This window comes from Papio anubis, chromosome 16, assembly GCF_008728515.1.
Source record: "Papio anubis isolate 15944 chromosome 16, Panubis1.0, whole genome shotgun sequence".
In the NCBI taxonomy this organism is placed as follows: domain Eukaryota; kingdom Metazoa; phylum Chordata; class Mammalia; order Primates; family Cercopithecidae; genus Papio; species Papio anubis.
In genome coordinates, this window is record NC_044991.1 from 60,298,618 (window position 1) to 60,316,167 (window position 17,550).

The following is a 17,550-nucleotide window of genomic DNA, read 5'->3' on the forward strand; positions in this document are numbered from 1 at the left end:
CCAGGGTCTGGGAGAGGACTCCTGTTGGATGACCCAACAATAGGCTCTGGTGAGTGTCTCCAAGCAACAAGGCCTTCCTCTGGAGCCCTGGCCTCCCCCCAGGGTTCCACCTGTTGCTCTCCCAATGTGAGCAAGCCCTGGTGGCAGCTGTCAGGGTCCAGTGTACCCCCTCCCCACAGCATGCTGGGGGCTAATTCTGATGTCATCTTTCTGCAGAAAACCATGAGCCCATCCCTCCAGACTGCCACCCTCAAAGCCATCTGCCCAGGCCCCATCTGACACTCTCGACATCCGCAGGTCCCAGACCCTACAATGTGTCCACTCTGGAGGCTCCTCATCCTCCTCGAGTTGCTGGCCTTGCCCTTGGCACCGCGCAAGCAGCCTTGGTCTGGCCTGGCCCAAGCCCACAGAGACAACAAATCCAGCCTGGCAAGAAGTAAGCTAAGCCCCGGGCTCTGCCTGCTGCCCACAGGGTCGGGGAGGTGGGAAGGTGCCATCTGGGCTCCACCGCTAACCTGCTGGGTGACTTCAGGTTAGTCACTTACCCTCTTTTTTTCTTGGACCTCAAGTACAGAAAATTGAGGTTGTGTTGATTATATGCCAACTTCTAGCACATCCTCATTGGCACAAACTACTTCAAGGTCCCCCTTTTGTTTTATTTTCTTATTTCCCCCTTTATCCCTTATTCTCACTCCCGTATCCCTACTGCCTTGGCAGGCACTGCAGTGTGTTTAATGGCTATATTTAAATATGCCTGTGTCCTTGTATGTTCGGTACTTTAATTTACATAAATTGTATTGCCATATATATCCCATTCTGGTTTTTTTACTGGTTTCACTCAGCACTACGCTGTTGACATCTATGTTGCTTCAGCTGGTGCAGAAAGAGCCATAAGATTCATCCACCCCAGTTTATTTGGCTGTTCCCCTCTGGATGAACATGCAGGTTGTCCCTAACTCTCCACGATTATAAAGTACACTGAGATGAACCTCCTTGCACGTGTCCCTGTTACGGCCTGTGGGAGAATTTCTCTGGGATATACCCAGAAGGAGAGTGGCTGGGTCCTGAGGTAGAGGTAAACTCAATTTAACCAAAACTGCAGGAATCCTCTCTAGAATGGCCACGTGGTCTACACGTGCTCCGGTGAGAAATGACTATACCTGTCTCCCCATGTTCCCCAGCACTGCCGAGTACTGAGCTGTATCAGTCAGCTAGGGCTGTCCTCACAAGATACCACAGACTGGGAATTAAACAACACATATTCCTTTTCTCACAGTTCTGGAGGCTGGAAGTCCAAGATCAAGATGCAAATAGGGTTGGTTTCTGGTGATGCCTGTCTTGCTGGCTTGCAGACAGACACGTTCTCCATGTCTCCATATAGCCTTTTCTCTGTGCATGCAGAGAAAGAGATCGCTTCTGTTTCTTCTTATAAGGACACCAATCCCGTCAGTTTAGGGCCACATCCTAATGACCTCGTTTAACCTCAGTTAGCCCTTTAGAGGCCCTGTCTCCAAAGACAGTCGCACTGGGGGAGGAGAGGACACAATTTGAACTGACATTACTTTCAGACTTTTTTTTTTTTTTTGCCAGTTTGATATGAAGTTGAGTGATAACTACTTGTTTTAGCTTGACTTTATCTGGTGAGTGGGAAGTTTGAGCATCTTCTACTTTTGTTAACCATTTTGACTTTTTTTCTTGGAGACAGAGATTCTCGCTCTGTCGCCCAGGCTGGAGTGCAGTGGCATGACCTTGGCTCACTGCAATGTCTGCCTCCCAGGTTCAAGCGATTCTCCTGCCTCAGCCTCCTGAGTAGCTGAGATTACAGGTGCATGCCACCATGCCCGGCTAATTTTTGTATATTTAGTGGGGAGGGGGTTTCATCTTGTTGGCCAGGTGGTCTTGAACCCCTCACCTCAAGTTATCTACCCACCTCGGCCTTCCAAAGTGCTGGCATTACAGGCGTAAGCCACCATGCCCAGCCCCATTTTGACTTCTTTGAATTCCCTGTTCTTACCTTTTGTCTGTTTTTAAATTTGCTTTTCTGGGTTTTTTTAATCCTCTTTGATTTGAAGAAACATTACTTAATTCTTGATATTAGCCCTTTGTCAGATTTATGCATTGTGAATATTTCTCCCAAACTGTCATCTGTTAACTTTGCAGGTCCTTCCCTGAACAGGAATATTTTCAAATTCATCAATATTTTGTTTTATAGTTTGTGTTTGGAGAGTCTTAAGACCTGGCTCCTACCTCAGACATATTCTACTTTGTTTTTTTCTCATAGCTTTATAGTTTTACCTTTCACATTTAAGATTTTAACCCATCTCTGGAGGCTATCTTTATGTATGCCTGTGTATGTAAGGCAGAGATTCAGCTTCTCTTCTCTGCATGTGACTCAGTTTCCCTAACTCATCTACTAAATGATCAAATTCCCAAAAATGAGGATTCACTGCTAAGCTCCCTGTGCTGTATCTGTACATTTGTTTTACGCCAATAACATAGTATTGTAAATACAACATCTTTGTAAACTGCTGTTTTATCTAACAGACCTATATTCTTCCAAATGAGTTTTAGAGTGTGTTGAGTTCCTTTAAAAAATTCATCTGGTGGGGCATGGTGGCTCCCTAGCACTTTAAGAGGCTGAGGTGGGAGATCACTTGAGCCTAGGAATTCAAGACCAGCCTGAGCAACATATCAAGATCCTGCCTCTACAAAAATAAAATTAGAAAATTAACCAGGCATGGTGGCACATGCCTGTAGTCCCAGCTACTTGGGAGGTTGAGGTGGGAGGATCACTTGTGCCCAGGAGTTTGAGACTGCAATGAGTTATAATTGTGCCACTGCACTCCAGCCTGAGCAACAAAGACCCTGTCTCTTAAAAAAAAAAAAAAAAAATCAAGCCAGGCACGGTCACTCACGCCTGTAATCCCAGCACTTTGGGAGGCCAAGGAGGGCGAATCACGAGGTCAGGAGATCGAGACCATCCTAGCTAATACAGTGAAATCCCATCTCTACTAAAAGTACAAAAACTTAGCCAGGCATGGTGGCGAGGGCCTGTAGTCCCAGCTACTCAGGAGGCTGAGGCAGGAGAATGGCTTGAACCCAAGAGGTGGAGCTTGCAGTGAATGGAGATCATGTTACTGCACTCCAGCCTGGGCGAGAGAGTGAGAGTCTGTCTCAAAAAAAAAAAAAAAAAAAAAAATCATCTGGAAATTTGATTGGAGTTAAAATGAATTTGTTAATTTAAAGGGAGTTGATATTTTTTACTTCCCAATCATAAACTTAGTGTATCTTTTCATTTATTCAGATTTTACTATATATCCCATAATATAATTTTAAAGTCCTATCAATGTCTCAAGCATGATTTGTTAACGTGATTCCTAGAGAATTTATAGTTTTCATTGCCATGTAAATGCTACCTAATCTATTATATTTTCTAGTTGGAATTGCAGGTACAGATGGAAGGAAAGCTGTTGACTTCTTCTGATATTCAAAAGCCTTGCTGACCTCTTTTAGTTTTATTGTTTTATTTATTCTGTGAGTTTTTCTATCTAGAGTATTATATTATCTGTAAGTAGTAATAGCTTTATCTTTCCTCTTCTAAGCCTTACACTCCCTGTGCCTTTTTCTTATCTTGCATTGTAGCCAGAGCCTTCTACAGAAATGGAAATGAATCCAGAATTCCCCTCCAAGCATATTTTCTGTAGGTTTTTGGAATATAGTGTTTATCACATTAAACTTGTTCCTTATGCCCCTAGTTTTATGAATTTTTCTTAATCATAAGTCAGTACTGACCTTTAACAAAAGTTTCTCTGCATCTAAAAGTTAATCACTTTTTTCCTCCAACCTACTAAATGATAAATTGTATTAATAGATTTTTCTGCGGTTGAACCTTGCCAACATTTCTAAAATGAACGTTTTTATGATGTACTAGTAGTTTTTTGTGTGTGTTTTTGTTGTTGTTGTTTTGTTGTTGTTGTTGTTGTTGTTTTTGCAATGGAGTCTTGCTCTGTCACCCAGGCTGGAGTATGGTGGCGGGATCTCAGCTCATTGCAACCTCCACCTCCCAGTCCAGGTTCAAATGATTCTCCTGCCTCAGCCTCCCGAGTAGCTGGGATTGCAGGTGCCCCCACCATCACACCCTATGGATTTATGTATTTTTAGTAGAGACAGGGTTTCACCATGTTGGCCAGGCTGGTTTCAAACTCCGGACCTCAGGTGATCCGCCTGCCTCGGCCTCCCAAAACATTGGGATTACAGGCGTGAGCCACTGCACCTGGCCAAGATTTCATTAACTAATAATTTGTTTAGGATCTTAGCAAACTTTTCATACATAAAACTAATATGTAACTTTCTTTTCTTGGTATTGTCCTTGAGGCTAGGAAAGTTATACTAACCTCAGAGAATGAATTTAACATCTTTCTGTTTTTCCATTTTCTTTCACAGTTTTCTCTTTATAAAAGTTTGATAAAACTCTCTGTAAAATCTTCTAGGTCAGAAGCTCTTGGAGAATGAGATCTTCAATCACTATTTTTATTTGTTAAGAAATTTCTTAATTTCTTTGGTTATGAATATTTTCTATTTTTCCTCATCAGAACTTGGAATGTTGTGGTTTATCATGAATGTATCCTTTTCATTTAGGTTATTGAATATATTGGTGTATAATTCTGAATCCAGGTAACCTCATTTATACAATGAGTGCAGTTAGAATGTTAGTTCATGAAGCTGCTTTTCAAACTTAAATGATGAAAAGTATGTGAAAAGTGCTTTGACTGTGCATATGTTTATTGCTATGACCAGTAGCAGCTTCTCTGCAGTAACCCAGAGTTCTCAGCGAAGGGCCTGATCTCAGGTAGGGTCAAGAAGTGAAATTATATTATCAGTTAGAGTACTTAGCAGCAGGCAACAGAAAACCCAACTCAACCTGGCTTACACAATAAAAAAAGTTGTCATTTTACATAACTGAAAGTCAGAGGTAGGACAAGCTCCAGGTTTGGTTCAGTCATGAGTTCAAAGCTTACCTCCAGACTAGATTTTGTCTATTTTTCAGCTCTGCTATCATCATGGTTTTATCCTCATGCTGGTTCCCAGTGTGGTAAGAAAATGGCAACCCATGGCCATTGGCACTATAGGCTGTCTTGCTTCTTTCTGATAGGAGAAAGAGAAAAGAATTTTCCCCTCAAACGTGAAACATGAGCTCTCCTGTTTGGTCTGATAGAGCCAACTGGGTCATGTGCCAACTTTGAACCCAAAACAGTCAGTGAGGGTGAGGCACACCTGATGGTTCAGATAATCAACAGCCTCATCTAGACTAGGAATTTAAAGGAGTACTTGAATCAAATCAGGGTTCAGATGAGGAAGATAGAATGAATAAATGGATAAGTGGATGGATGAATGGAAAGATGGATGGATGGATGGATGGATGGATGGATGGATGGATGGATGAGTGGATGGATGGATGGATGGACAAATATTAGACTGGCAACCACTGGTATCTGCTGCTTACAAATTCCCAAGCACCACTATAATCACGAACCAAGAACTACCAAGAGCTCTGGCCATACCTATAGGTTCACTCTATCCTTGAGACTATTTGTTTAATATTTATCTCCCCTAGTTGACACAAAACTGGTTTGAATCCTCAGTGCCCAGTTTGGGGCCTGACACCCAGTAGATGCTCAATAAATATTTGTTGGATGAATGAATGAATGGTCTTAATATTCCTCACAAGGACCCTGTGAGGTACTGCCCCTGTTATACAGATGAAGAAGCCAAGACCCAGGGAGATGATAGAGCCAGGATTTGAATCATGATCTGCTACTCCAGACACATTCTTGTTTGTAAGCGACAGAAACAAACATTGCTGAAACAAACAGCTCCAAGATGCTGTCTTGGAGGAGGGGGATGGGGTGTGACAAAGGTTTCTGCTACTCTGCAGTAACCCAGAGTTCTCAGTGTGGGACCTGATCTCAGGGCAGGCAAAACCAGTGAAATGATGTGCCCTGTGGTACACTCTGATGTTCATCAGAGCTGGATCCTCATCCCAGGCAGGAGGGTCTAGAGACAAAATAGGCAGGACTTAAGCATCTCCAATAGCTTTAAAAATTCCTTCCTTTGGGAGATTTATTCTTTTCTGGTGGAAGCTCCACTGGGTCCTGCAATTTATTCTAGATATGGTGTGGAGCAATTTACATCTATTCTCTCCACACTTACCCATCTAAATTTTCTCTTCAACCAACATTGACTCTGATCTACATCCCGTATGTTAGCTCCGTGCTCCAGACTGAAATACAGTGTTGGGTGAACTTTCAACCAGGATACCCTCCTTTGAGCAGCTGTTTCTGCCAGACCCTCTGCAGGTTTTTTTCTTTATTTCTCACATCAGTCTTGCAAAGCATAATTTCATTTCATAGATGAAGAAGGTAGATCTCCATGGGGAGGCGGTGACATGCACCACTCACTAAGCAATCAGAGCTTGCACCAGCCTGCAACCCAGGTCTCTGAATCCCAAGCCCCCCACCTTTTCCATGACACTGTGCAAAGTCAGTGGTCCTTGTGCATTTCCAGTTATTGCTCAGGGCCTCATAAAGCACAACGCAGAAAGCCGAATCCAGAACATCCACTTTGGGGACAGACTGAATGCCTTGGCACAAGTGGCCCCAGGGATGGTGGGCTGGCTAATCAGCGGCAGGAAACACCAGCAGCAGCAAGAGAGCAGGTGAGACCCTGAGTTCCATCCCTGGCCCTGGAACTCTTTATAGAGCTCTAGATCGAAGGGTGGAGCCGATGGGGGGCTGGAGAGGTTCAAGGCCTGTAAAGAGGGAAGGTAGGAAGATTGAAAGAAGAGAAGGTGGAAGGCCCACACGAGGAAGAGTGGGGGCCCAGCTGCACAAATCAAAACTGTGTGGCACTGTTAGGGCCACTCTGGGGCAGCTTGCAGTCCAGGGCTCCCGCACCTGACTCTTGCCCTCAGAGCATCTATAAAAGAATCACACTCCAAATCCCATTGCCAGGCCCTCTTTATAGACGGGACAGTCTTGTTTCTCAGCAGGAAGCCTTACCTGTTCTGAGGTCCCTCACCCTTGCGGGGCCTCTGCTCTTTCCTTGTGCAGCATCAACATCACCAACATGCAGCTGGACTATGGTGGGATCCAGATGTCATTCCATAAGGAGTGGTTCTCGGCAAACATCTCGCTTGAATTTGACCTTGAATTGAGACCGTGAGTCATACAGAAGCAGCATCTGAGAGGTGCTAGCCCTCCTTGCAGGGAACCTGGGAAATCCAGATCTTTCTGATCCCAACCTAAATTCAAATCCTGGCTTGCAAAGCCACTTGCTGTGTGACCTTGGGCAAGTCACTTCGCCTCTCTGAGCCTTGGTTTCTTCACCTGAAATATGGATTACAATCATTAGTCAGTGGAAGGAAGTCATTTGCTCATTCAAACCTATGAGAGTTCACAACAACTGGGCTTGATAAAAGAGAGAAAGGGAGAACTGCTGTAATCATCTCATCGCCCCTGCTCACCATCCTCCTGTTCAAACTATCCTTTGACATCCACTGCCCCCAAGAAAGGGAGGATGCAGCTAAATGGGAAAGATTTTTGAAACAGAGATTAGCTCTCAACGTTTGAATTTCCAAAGGCCTATTTAAGGGATTTTCAAAGTTTCTCTGGCTACAGCTGTTTTCTCTTTAATCACTGACTTCGGGATTTAACTGGGCCTAGTTTGTTGAAAGGACTCAGAGTGCCAGGGGAAGCCCTGACAGTGGACAGTGCCCATCTTTGCCAACACGGAGATTTCTACTCTTTCTCTACCTCCTCCCCTTGCCCTTCCTCCTCCTCCTTTCTCATCTGCAGGCCCTTCGATAACAACATCATAAAGATGTGTGCACACATGAGCATCGTTGTGGAGTTCTGGCTGGAGAAAGACGAGTTTGGCCGGAGGGATCTGGTGATAGGCAAATGCGATGCAGAGCCCAGCAGTGTCCACGTGGCCGTCCTCACCGAGTAAGACCCCAGCTGCCCCTCCCCAGAGCTGGGCCTCCTTCCTGACAAGCCCCAGCTGCAGCGTCACTTCCTGACCATCTCCTAAATTAGTCCAAAGCAGATCTCATCCTTCCCCCAGGATCTGCTCTTCCTCCCGTGTTCCCAACCGTGATGACCCTACCACCCTCCCAGAAGCCAGACTCTTCTCCCTCCCTACTCCTCAGGCCCATCATCACCAGTTCCCATTAATGACTTCCTAGTAGCCCTCAGGTTCTCTCTTTCATCTCCATCTCCTACTCCACTACCCGGAGCACTACAAGAGCCTCCTCCTGGCTTTCCCGGATGTCCCCTCCTACTCTCCATTTCCCATCCTGCAGCAGAAATAACTTTCTAACACAGAAATTTGGCCATGCCCAAGCCCCTGCTCCAAAGCCTCCAGTGGTTCCCAGTGCCCTCTGGATAAAGAGCAACTCCCAAATTTCACTCAAGGCCCTGCTTGTCCTCTCCCCTGCCAACTTTTCAGCCCTTTGTCCTCCACCACACACCACGCATTTTTACACCACTGTGCCTTTGCACATGCTGATCCTGTTGCCTGGAATGCCCTTCCCATCTTCCCTGAAGCTCCTCCTTATCCCTCATTCATTCATATGTTTCCCAAAAATCTACTGTATGCCAGCACCACATCTGATGCTAGGGATACAGTGGTGAACAAGACACAAAATACAGCTTTAATAAAGCTCCATAGGTTGGCTGACCAAGTCTTTCAATTTCAACTGACTGTAAGTCCCTTGAAGGCAAGATTTGTGCCTGATTTATCTCTGTAATTCTGGAATGCTGAAAGCAATGAAGACCTCAGTGGATGTCTGATCATTTGTTCATCAGATATTCATTGAGTACCTAGATTGTACCAGACATTCATGGGAGGACAGTGTAAGGGAAAGACTCTGGAATCTGGTGCTCTATTGCCATGTTTCTTATATAACCAGCACTTATTAGCTGTGTGACCTTGGGCAAGGTCCAAGCTACCCCTTTGACGATCACTGACAATGATACTTCTGGCATGGGGCTGAGTGAGGATTAAAAGACTGTGGAAGGCGTACTCAACACATACCTCCTGGCTTTAATGTTGCCTAGATTGCTCTGTTCTGTTCTGTACCTCTACCTTTCTTTCTAGGGCTATCCCACCAAAGATGAAACAGTTCCTCCACAACCTCAAAGATAACCTGCAAGAAGTTCTCCCACAACTGGTAGAAAGTCAAGTAAGTTTAGAAAAAACTTTGCATCTTGAGCAATCTTGAGTCCGAGGGTCAAGGCATATCCACTGGCAATTTAGCAAAGGATTTCAAACATTGGGTTTTGGAGCTTGAAATATCTCAATTTGAAACTTCAGGTTGGCCATGAGTTTTGTCAGGCTATCCTTGAGCAAGAGACTTTGCCTCCCTGAGCCTCAGTGTTCCCACCTGTAGTATGGGAACCACCACAGTCCCTGTCTTATATGATGAGGATTTGTGGAGACAAAGCGTGGAAGTGTTGTGCATGACACTGAGCAGGTAGTTGGCGCTCACTACCAGGGAGCCACTCTGGCCATGATTCCTACTAGAAAAATCCCATGGACTTAAAGTTTCCTGCCACAGGCACTTCAGTTTTCCTTTTCCAGCCCCTGGCCTGATCCTTCTCTCTGTGCTGATGGTCCAGGTATGTCCTCTGATCGGTGAAATCCTCGGGCAGCTGGATGTGAAACTGTTGAAAAGCCTCATAGGTGAGTGTCTGGTCCATCCAGTGAGGACTCCTTAGGACTGGCAAGGGGCTGAAAGAGGTACCCCTGTCCCTGGAGCCCCCAGGGAGGCCTGCTAAGGGGCATCTGCATGTGCTGTGAGAACACTTTAGAGGTGACCATATTATGATGACCACACTGTCCCCCAAGAGAGCTGGGACAGCAGAACGTACCCCTACCAAGCAGGCTGTGCCCTGCCAAGTCACTGAAGTCATCAGGTTACCAGGGATTCTAGCTTCTCCCAAGATCTCCACCCAATCCAGTAGGGAGCACTGGTCCCACCCCAAACCTGAGACCATCTCTACTCCAGTTACAGATAAACAGTTACAGTCCCTGCTCATATAGAGCTCATAGACTAGTAAAGTGAAGACACCAAGAAGCAAATAATTCAGCATCATTTGGGGAGGGTTTTCATGTGAACACTCCCGACACTCGCCTTTGGTCACCATGGATAGATGATGGTTTCCCTTCAGTGTGGGAGTTGGGAGGTGGGCACGCTGGTGACAGATGCTACCTTTTCTCTTTACAGAACAGGAGGCTGCTTATGAACCAACCCACCAGGAATCCAGCCAACCCTCTGCATGCCAGGCTGGGGCACCCCCCAGCTAACTACTGCTGATCAGAAGGAAAGTCCACATCTTGGGACCTTAAGTCTCCCTTAGAGTGGGGCTTCTGCTACCCTAAAAACTTTGCCCCAGACCCTGTGGACATCCCATCCTCTCCCACAATAAACTCTAGCTCTGAAGGATGCACAGGTCCCTCCCGCCTGGGCCCTGGGGTTTAGGTCTAGAAGTCAGACCTGATGAAGTATCCTCCTGAGAACAAATATCCCTACGGTTGCTCATCAGCCCAGAAATGCCAACAAAAAAAAAAATGCAGGGAGGGGCCTGTTGAGATTTCTCATTCTCTCATTCTTTCATTCCATATTTACTGGGCACCTAATATGTGTCAAGAATACTGCTGAGCTCCAAGGGGGTGTAGAGAAAGTGTGAGAGAGTGGAAAAGTGAAACCATGGGCACCAAACACACCTGAGCTCACCTTCAATTCGGCCCAACTGGCAGTTCCATGAGGGTGTAGGTGCCATGCAGCATGGTGACCCATGCCCCAGCATACAGCTGGCACAGAGTGCGTGCTCAGTAAATATTTGTGGCTCAATGAGTGGTTGGATTCTAGTCTTAGGCTCCACTAGCTGCATTTGGGACAAAGCTTGTTACCTTTCTGTCTTCATCATTTGCAAAATGGGAATAGAAATCTTGCAAGATGTGGAACAACAGAAGCCATCCAACGCTGCTGGTGCGAGATCAGTTCTACCACCACTTTATAAGGCATCTCTTAAAGTTAAACATAGGCTTGCTTTACAACTCAGCAATTCCACTACTTAGTGTATTCTCAGCAAAAATACATGCACGTGTGGAGCAAAAGGCAAGGAAGCTCGTAGCAGCAACGTTCATCATAACCCCAAACTCAGCATCCCCCCATGCCCATCAAAAGAATGAATAAATAGAATGGGCAGATATCTTGTGGGATGGGCACCCACTGGAATCTCTATAGTGATGGAAATGACCAAAAATTGCCCACAGCCACATGGACGAATCTCATAAACAGAATGTTACATGAAAGAAGCCATAGGCAAAAGGGCACGTGTTGCGTCTCCCATTTATGTGAGTCCCAAAACAGCAAAACTAATCCGTGCCACCAGAGATAAGATAGTGGTTACCTTGGGGCAAGGGTTAGATGCTAAGAGGGCATTGAAGGGGGCTTCGGGAGAGCTTATAACATTCTGTTTCCTGATCTAGGTGCTGGGTATGGGAAGGGATGTTTGGTTTCTGAAAACTCATTGAGCTATTTACATATATGCATTTTTCTTACGTGTAATGCACTTTAACAATTTTTTTTTTTTTTTTTTTTTTTTTTTTTTTTTTTTTGAGACGGAGTCTTGCTCTGTCGCCCAGGCTGGAGTGCAGTGGCCGGATCTCAGCTCACTGCAAGCTCCGCCTCCCCGGTTTACGCCATTCTCCTGCCTCAGCCTCCCGAGTAGCTGGGACTACAGGCGCCCGCCACCTCGCCCGGCTAGTTTTTTGTATTTTTTAGTAGAGACGGGGTTTCACCATGTTAGCCAGGATGGTCTCGATCTCCTGACCTCGTGATCCGCCCGTCTCGGCCTCCCAAAGTGCTGGGATTACAGGCTTGAGCCACCACGCCCGGCCACTTTAACAATTTTGCAATAAAAATATTGGCCGGTTGTGATGGCTCACACCTGTAATCCCAACACTTTGGGAGGCTGAGGCTGGAGGATTGCTTGAGGCCAGGAGTTCGAGACCAGCCTAGGCAATGCAGCAAGACCCTATGTCTACAAAAAGCTTGAAAACTTAGCTGGAGGTAGCAGCACGCACCTGTAGTCACCACTACTTGGGAGGCTGAGGCAGGGGGATTGCTTGAGCCTAGGAGTTCAAGGTTACAGTGAGCTATGATTGCAAAACTGCACTCCAGCCTGGTGATAGAGCAAGACTTTGTCTCTCTAAAAAGTCCATATATGTATTTATAACGCAGGATGCTTGTAAGGAGTAAAGCCATGAAAAACCATTTGCAGTATATTTCATATGTGATGGGTTCATGGAAAATACTTATTAAATGTCACTTAATCCAGCCAGGTACAGTGGCTTATACCTGTAATCCCAGCTCTTTGCGAGGCCAAGGTGGGTGGATCATTTGAGCTCAGGAGTTTGAGACCAGCCTGGCCAACATGGTGAAACTCCGTCTCTACTAAAAATACAAAAATTAGCCAGGCATGGCGATTTTGTTGCCTGTAATTCCAGTTACTCAGGAAGCTGAGGCAGGAGAATTGCTTGAACCCAGGAGGCAGAGGTTCAGTGAGCCAAGTTCATTCCACTGCACTCCAGTCTGGGCAACAGAGTGAGGCTCCATCTCACCAAAAAAAAAAAAAAAAAAAAGTCATTTAATCCATTGTTAATGATTTGACTGTTGATTATTCAATTATTAAATATGGATTCCCACTCTCCTCCAACCAAGAGTTGGAAAAGCAACCTGAGAAATCAAGGGAAAATAAAACACACATATTAATCACAGTAGCACACACATTAAGCACTTGTTATATCCAGAGCTTTTTGGTGCTCAGAGCTTACATCCAGCATCTTATCAATGCCTCCCAGCAACCCCACCAGATACAAAATTTCAGCTCACTTTATACATGAGAAGCCTGAGGCTCGGAGAATAAAGTCACTTGTCTAAGGTCACACTTAAGGAAATGGCCACATTGACTGCACTCAGGCAGCCAGCTCTAGAGCCCACGCTCTCAACCACCGTCAGTCCTCCCTCCCAGTCTTCCCTTCCTTCCAACACCCCCCACCCAACCACACACACACTCACGCACACACACACACGGTGGGGACTGATGAAATATGTGTTCAGTGGGACTGACAAGCTCAAATAAGGAAATGTCAACAGCTCAGAGATGAGAATAGGGCAGGAGAATCTCACATCTCTGTCTTTGAATTCAAGCTCCCTAATCCGAAATGCTTCACCGGGGATTTGCAACCCTAAACGCTAATGTTCCCCTTGCCAGCCGTGAGCTTGTGGGGTTCTTCCTGCTCATGATTCAAAGAGCAAACACAGGAGGGCCAGGCCTGGTCCCCAACAAGGCTACCTGGTTCACTGGTGAAGGCAGCTTTTGTCTGCCTTCCTCCTGACCGTTTCTGGGCTGGCGCAGGGCTCCCTGTAGGGACCTCCTTGGGTTTCTGGCATTCTGTTTTCATTTTAAGGTTCATGGAGCACAGACTCATTACATTTCCTCCTGGAAGGGCTTGTTGGACAATGGACCTCTATTAGGATACTGGGGTTCACAATGGGGGATGGTTTAAGGCTCCAATTCAGCCCCAAATGTTCAGAACCTCAGTCCTGGCTCTGCCCTTCTGTGCCTTATAACTTCCATGCCCTCCCACTACTGGGCACTGACTCTGTGCCAGGTATTGGGCTGGGAGCTACATGTGTTTCCCCAAATTGGAGGGGGTGCAACAAATCAGTTCTAGAGATCTGTCATACAACATTGTGCCTACAGTTAACAAGGCTGTGTTGTACACTTAAAACTTTGTTAAGGCCAGGCACAGTGGCTCACGCCTGTAATCCCAACACTTTGGGAGGCTGAGGGGGGCGAATCACCTGAGGTCAGGAGTTTGAGACCAGTCTGATCAACATGGTGAAACCCCGTCTCTACTAAAAATATTAATACAAAAATTAGCTGGGCGTGGTGGCACACACCTATAATCCCAGCTACTCGGGAGGCTGAGGCACAAGGAATCACTTGAACCTGGGAGGCAGAAGTTACAGTGAGCTGAGATTATGCCACGGCACTCCTGCCTAGGAGACAGAGCAAGACGAGAGAGAGAGAGAGAGAGAGAGAGAGAAGGAAGGAAGGAAGGAAGGAAGGAAGGAAGGAAGGAAGGAAGGAAGGAAGGAAGGAAGGAAGGAAGGAGAGAGAAAGAGAGAGAGAGAAAGGAAGAAGAGAGAAAGAAAGAAGGAAAGAGAGAAAGAAAGAAAAGAAAGAAAGAGAAAGACTCTGTTTAAAAAAAAACAAAACTCAGTGGCTCTCATGTTAAGTGCTCTTACTACAATAAAATTTCTTAAGGCTGTGCACGGTGGCTTACACCTGTAATCCCAGCACTTGAGAGGCCAAGACAGGCAGATCACTTGAGCCAGATCACTTGGCAAAACCATGTCTCTACAAAAAACATGAAAATTAGCCAGGCGTGGTGGTGCACACCTAAAGTCCCAGTTACCTAGAAGGCTGAAGCGAGAGGATCACCTGAGCTCGGGAGGTCGAGGCGGCAGTGAACTGTAATGGCACCACTACGGTTCAGCCTGGGCGACAGAGTGAAACTGTCTCAAAAGAAAAATGGGGGGTTTGGCAGGGGAAGAGCTCCATCAACGGGAGGGCTCCAGGGAAGATGGGCAGGTGCTTTCTGAACTGAAAACTGTGATGCAAACTTGCACTTAAAGTAAGGGCACTGAAGCCAAAGATGACAGTCCGACTTCACCTCTTCCCAGCTGAGATGACCCTGGGCAAGTCACTGTCCTCCCTGAGCCTCAGTTTCCCCACAGGCTTGTTATAGGTGGCATAAAGCACTAGTGTCTCACGAAAGGTTGTTTATCATTAGTAGTAGTATTTTTATTTTTATTTTTTGCACTTTAAAAGCAAGCGCAAAGATTAATCTCAAAAGCAAGGGAAGCTTGCCTGAAGCAAACCCTACTTGATAATATATATTTGTTTCATCTAAGTTGGGGTTCCTGGCTCTCTGGGAATGCTCTGGAGCTTCCAAGTCCATCTGAAGACCCTCTCTAACTCAGTCCCCACCCTGAGCTTTCTCCTGGGGAGCAGATCCCACATCCCATTCTCACATTCTGGAGAAGAGACCTTTCATACTAGCATAGGTCACAGCCCTTTGAAAAATCAAACCAATTCTGCCCTTTAGAAATGGATCTTTTGTTTGTTTGTTTGTTTGTGACGGAGTCTTACTCTGTCACCCAGACTGGAATGCAGTGACACAATCTCGGCTCACTGCAACCTCCACCTCCCAGGCTCAAGCAGTTCTCCTGCCTCAGCCTCCCGAGTAGCTGGGTTTACAGGTGCGCACCACTAATGCCTAGCTAATTTTTGTATTTTTAGTAGAGATGGGGTTTCGCCATGTTGGCCAGGCTGGTCTTAAACTCCTGACCTCAAATGATGCACCCGCCTCGGCCTCCCAAGGTGCTGAGATTACGGGTGTGAGCCACGACACCTGGCCAGACATGGATCTCTTGATTGACAAAACACCCTCAGCAAAGGCTTCCAAACACAATTGCAATCTGAGAAGTAGGAAGGAAAGGCATCACCTACAGTTTCTGAGAAACACATGGGGAGGGTACTGATGTCACCAGTGTGGGGTAAACCTCTTAAAACGTTCATGGTGTGTCCTTCCATTTGTTTCCTGGTGCCTTGAGACCTTTCCCCTGTTCAGGGCATGGAGCATGCAATCCCTGTGGCCACAAGGGAGGGCAGTTTCAACAGAAGCAGAAACAAGGCTCTTGACTTTCAGGAGCCTGAGTTTTTGATAAAGTGGTAGTGGTAGTGACAGAGAACAAACAGGTGGTTGCCAGCAGATGGGGGCAGGGGGTGACTGTAAAGGGACCCATGAGAGTGCTTTTTGGGAGGATGAAACTGTTCTGTACTCTGATTATGATGGTGGCTGACTATACACGTAGTAAGACTCAAAGGACCATACCACTAAAAGAAGTCAATTTTACTGTAAGTTTTTTTGTTTTTATAGTCTTGGCTTTTGACTTGTTAAAATCAGGGCATAGGGGAGTCTGAGAACAGCACACACATAATGAAGTTGAAGCAAAACTTCCTGCCCACAAGACTAGAAAATGCCCTATGTTGGGTTGGTGAAGTGTGAGGGTCCAGGAGAACTGGAAGGAGCATAGTTCTGGTGGGTTCTGATGGTGACTCAGTCCCTTGCTGCTCCCAGGCAGACCTGGGTGTGGGAGGAAGGGAACAGAGTCCCAGGCACATGTGTGGGATCCAGGGACAGAGGGTGTCTGTGTCCACGCTCCCTCCCAGAGCCTGAGCCAGAAGAGAGGATGAGACCCCGGGGAGAGAAGGGTAACGGGAAGGTCTAGGTGGATCCAGGCAGGTGGGCTTGGGCAGACCCTCACAGCCCTGTATCAGGCCCAAGGGACTGGCGAACAGCAGAACAATTCTGTGTCTTACGAAGCAGTTGAAAGTAAATGCTAAATCCGAAGGGACCTTTCACCAGGAGGGAAGTACAGTGTCTCCGCAGTCTAGGAGCAGACGGCACATGGCTGTCTCCGTATTGCCAGCCAAAAACAGGGACAGGCAGCCCCCTTGGCACAAATGAAGCCCCTAGCACAGACATGAAACCCCAGGGGGGAATGGGGACATTTCTGTTCCTGAGCAAAATGGTATTTGAAATGGTAAAGTATAGATAAATCAGAAAGATGTGTGGATGCCCGAGTTTATGAACTGTGATTCATACCAGCTCCCCAGACATCATCTCCCCATAGCCCTGTGAGGCGGATTTTATTCTCCCCAAATTTTACAGGCGAGGAAACTAAATGAAGTTCAGGGGACTGGACTGACTTGCCCAGGGTCGTAGGATTTGAACCAGAGCCGTTTGAGCCCAAATTCACCCACTTTCGGATGCAGTACAGACACAGCCTCCCGACCTCAAACCAGAGGGTGTAAGCTTTCATTAACTGGCTGCACAAACTCTATTAATTCCTTGCCTTATCTGCCTCAGTTTTCCCACAAGGATAGCAGCAACCTGACCCGACCCAGAAGAGTCATACGATGGGACCACTGTGAGGATGACTGCCATGTACAAGATGTGGGCAGAGTCCAGCAAGTACCTTGAATGGATAATGAAGGTCAAAGCCACGGCCCCAAAGCCTTGGAGGCCCCACCCAGAATCTGGAGAGCAGTGGAGCAGGCCGGTAAAGCCCAGTGTGAGGGAGCAGTGTGGCCCACTGATTACCAGGGACTCAGAAAGACATGGAGGGTGGCGGGGTCAACTGACTCCAACACTCACCCGCTGTGTGTCCCCAGGAGGCAGTCACCCTTTCTGACCCTCAGCCTCCTCATCCAATGTATGAGAGACCACAATACCAACCACTCCTGAAGAAGATGAAGTTCAAATATGGAGAGCACCTGGCATGCAGTCAGCGCTTAATAAATGCATATTTCTTCCTTCTCTCTCCACTTTTGCTTATAAGATGTTAGG

The 17,550-nt window shown here is 46.5% G+C and overlaps 1 protein-coding gene and 1 long non-coding RNA gene across 3 annotated transcripts; both read left to right on the top strand.

Annotated features, from left to right (window-relative positions):
- Positions 1 to 103: 103 nt before the first annotated feature.
- BPIFA3 (BPI fold containing family A member 3) lies at positions 104 to 10,505 on the top strand. Of its 2 annotated transcripts, none has more exons than XR_652398.3 (7): positions 104 to 436; positions 6,565 to 6,715; positions 7,110 to 7,217; positions 7,854 to 8,003; positions 9,157 to 9,241; positions 9,640 to 9,741; positions 10,286 to 10,505. XR_652398.3 is itself a non-coding variant. In XM_003904855.3 (7 exons), the coding sequence occupies exons 1-7, from the start codon at positions 313 to 315 to the stop codon at positions 10,363 to 10,365; spliced, it is 762 nt and encodes a 253-aa protein (XP_003904904.1). In that variant the 5' UTR covers positions 104 to 312; the 3' UTR covers positions 10,366 to 10,505. The 2 variants fall into 2 exon arrangements, 1 of the variants encoding a protein (XP_003904904.1); XM_003904855.3 differs by having other exon boundaries at positions 9,678 to 9,741.
- A 4,962-nt stretch (positions 10,506 to 15,467) lies between these two features.
- On the top strand, positions 15,468 to 17,520 carry LOC110740514. The gene is made up of 2 exons (XR_002515153.2): positions 15,468 to 17,263; positions 17,376 to 17,520. It is a non-coding gene; the product is annotated as an uncharacterized LOC110740514 (long non-coding RNA).
- The last annotated feature ends 30 nt before the right edge of the window (positions 17,521 to 17,550 follow it).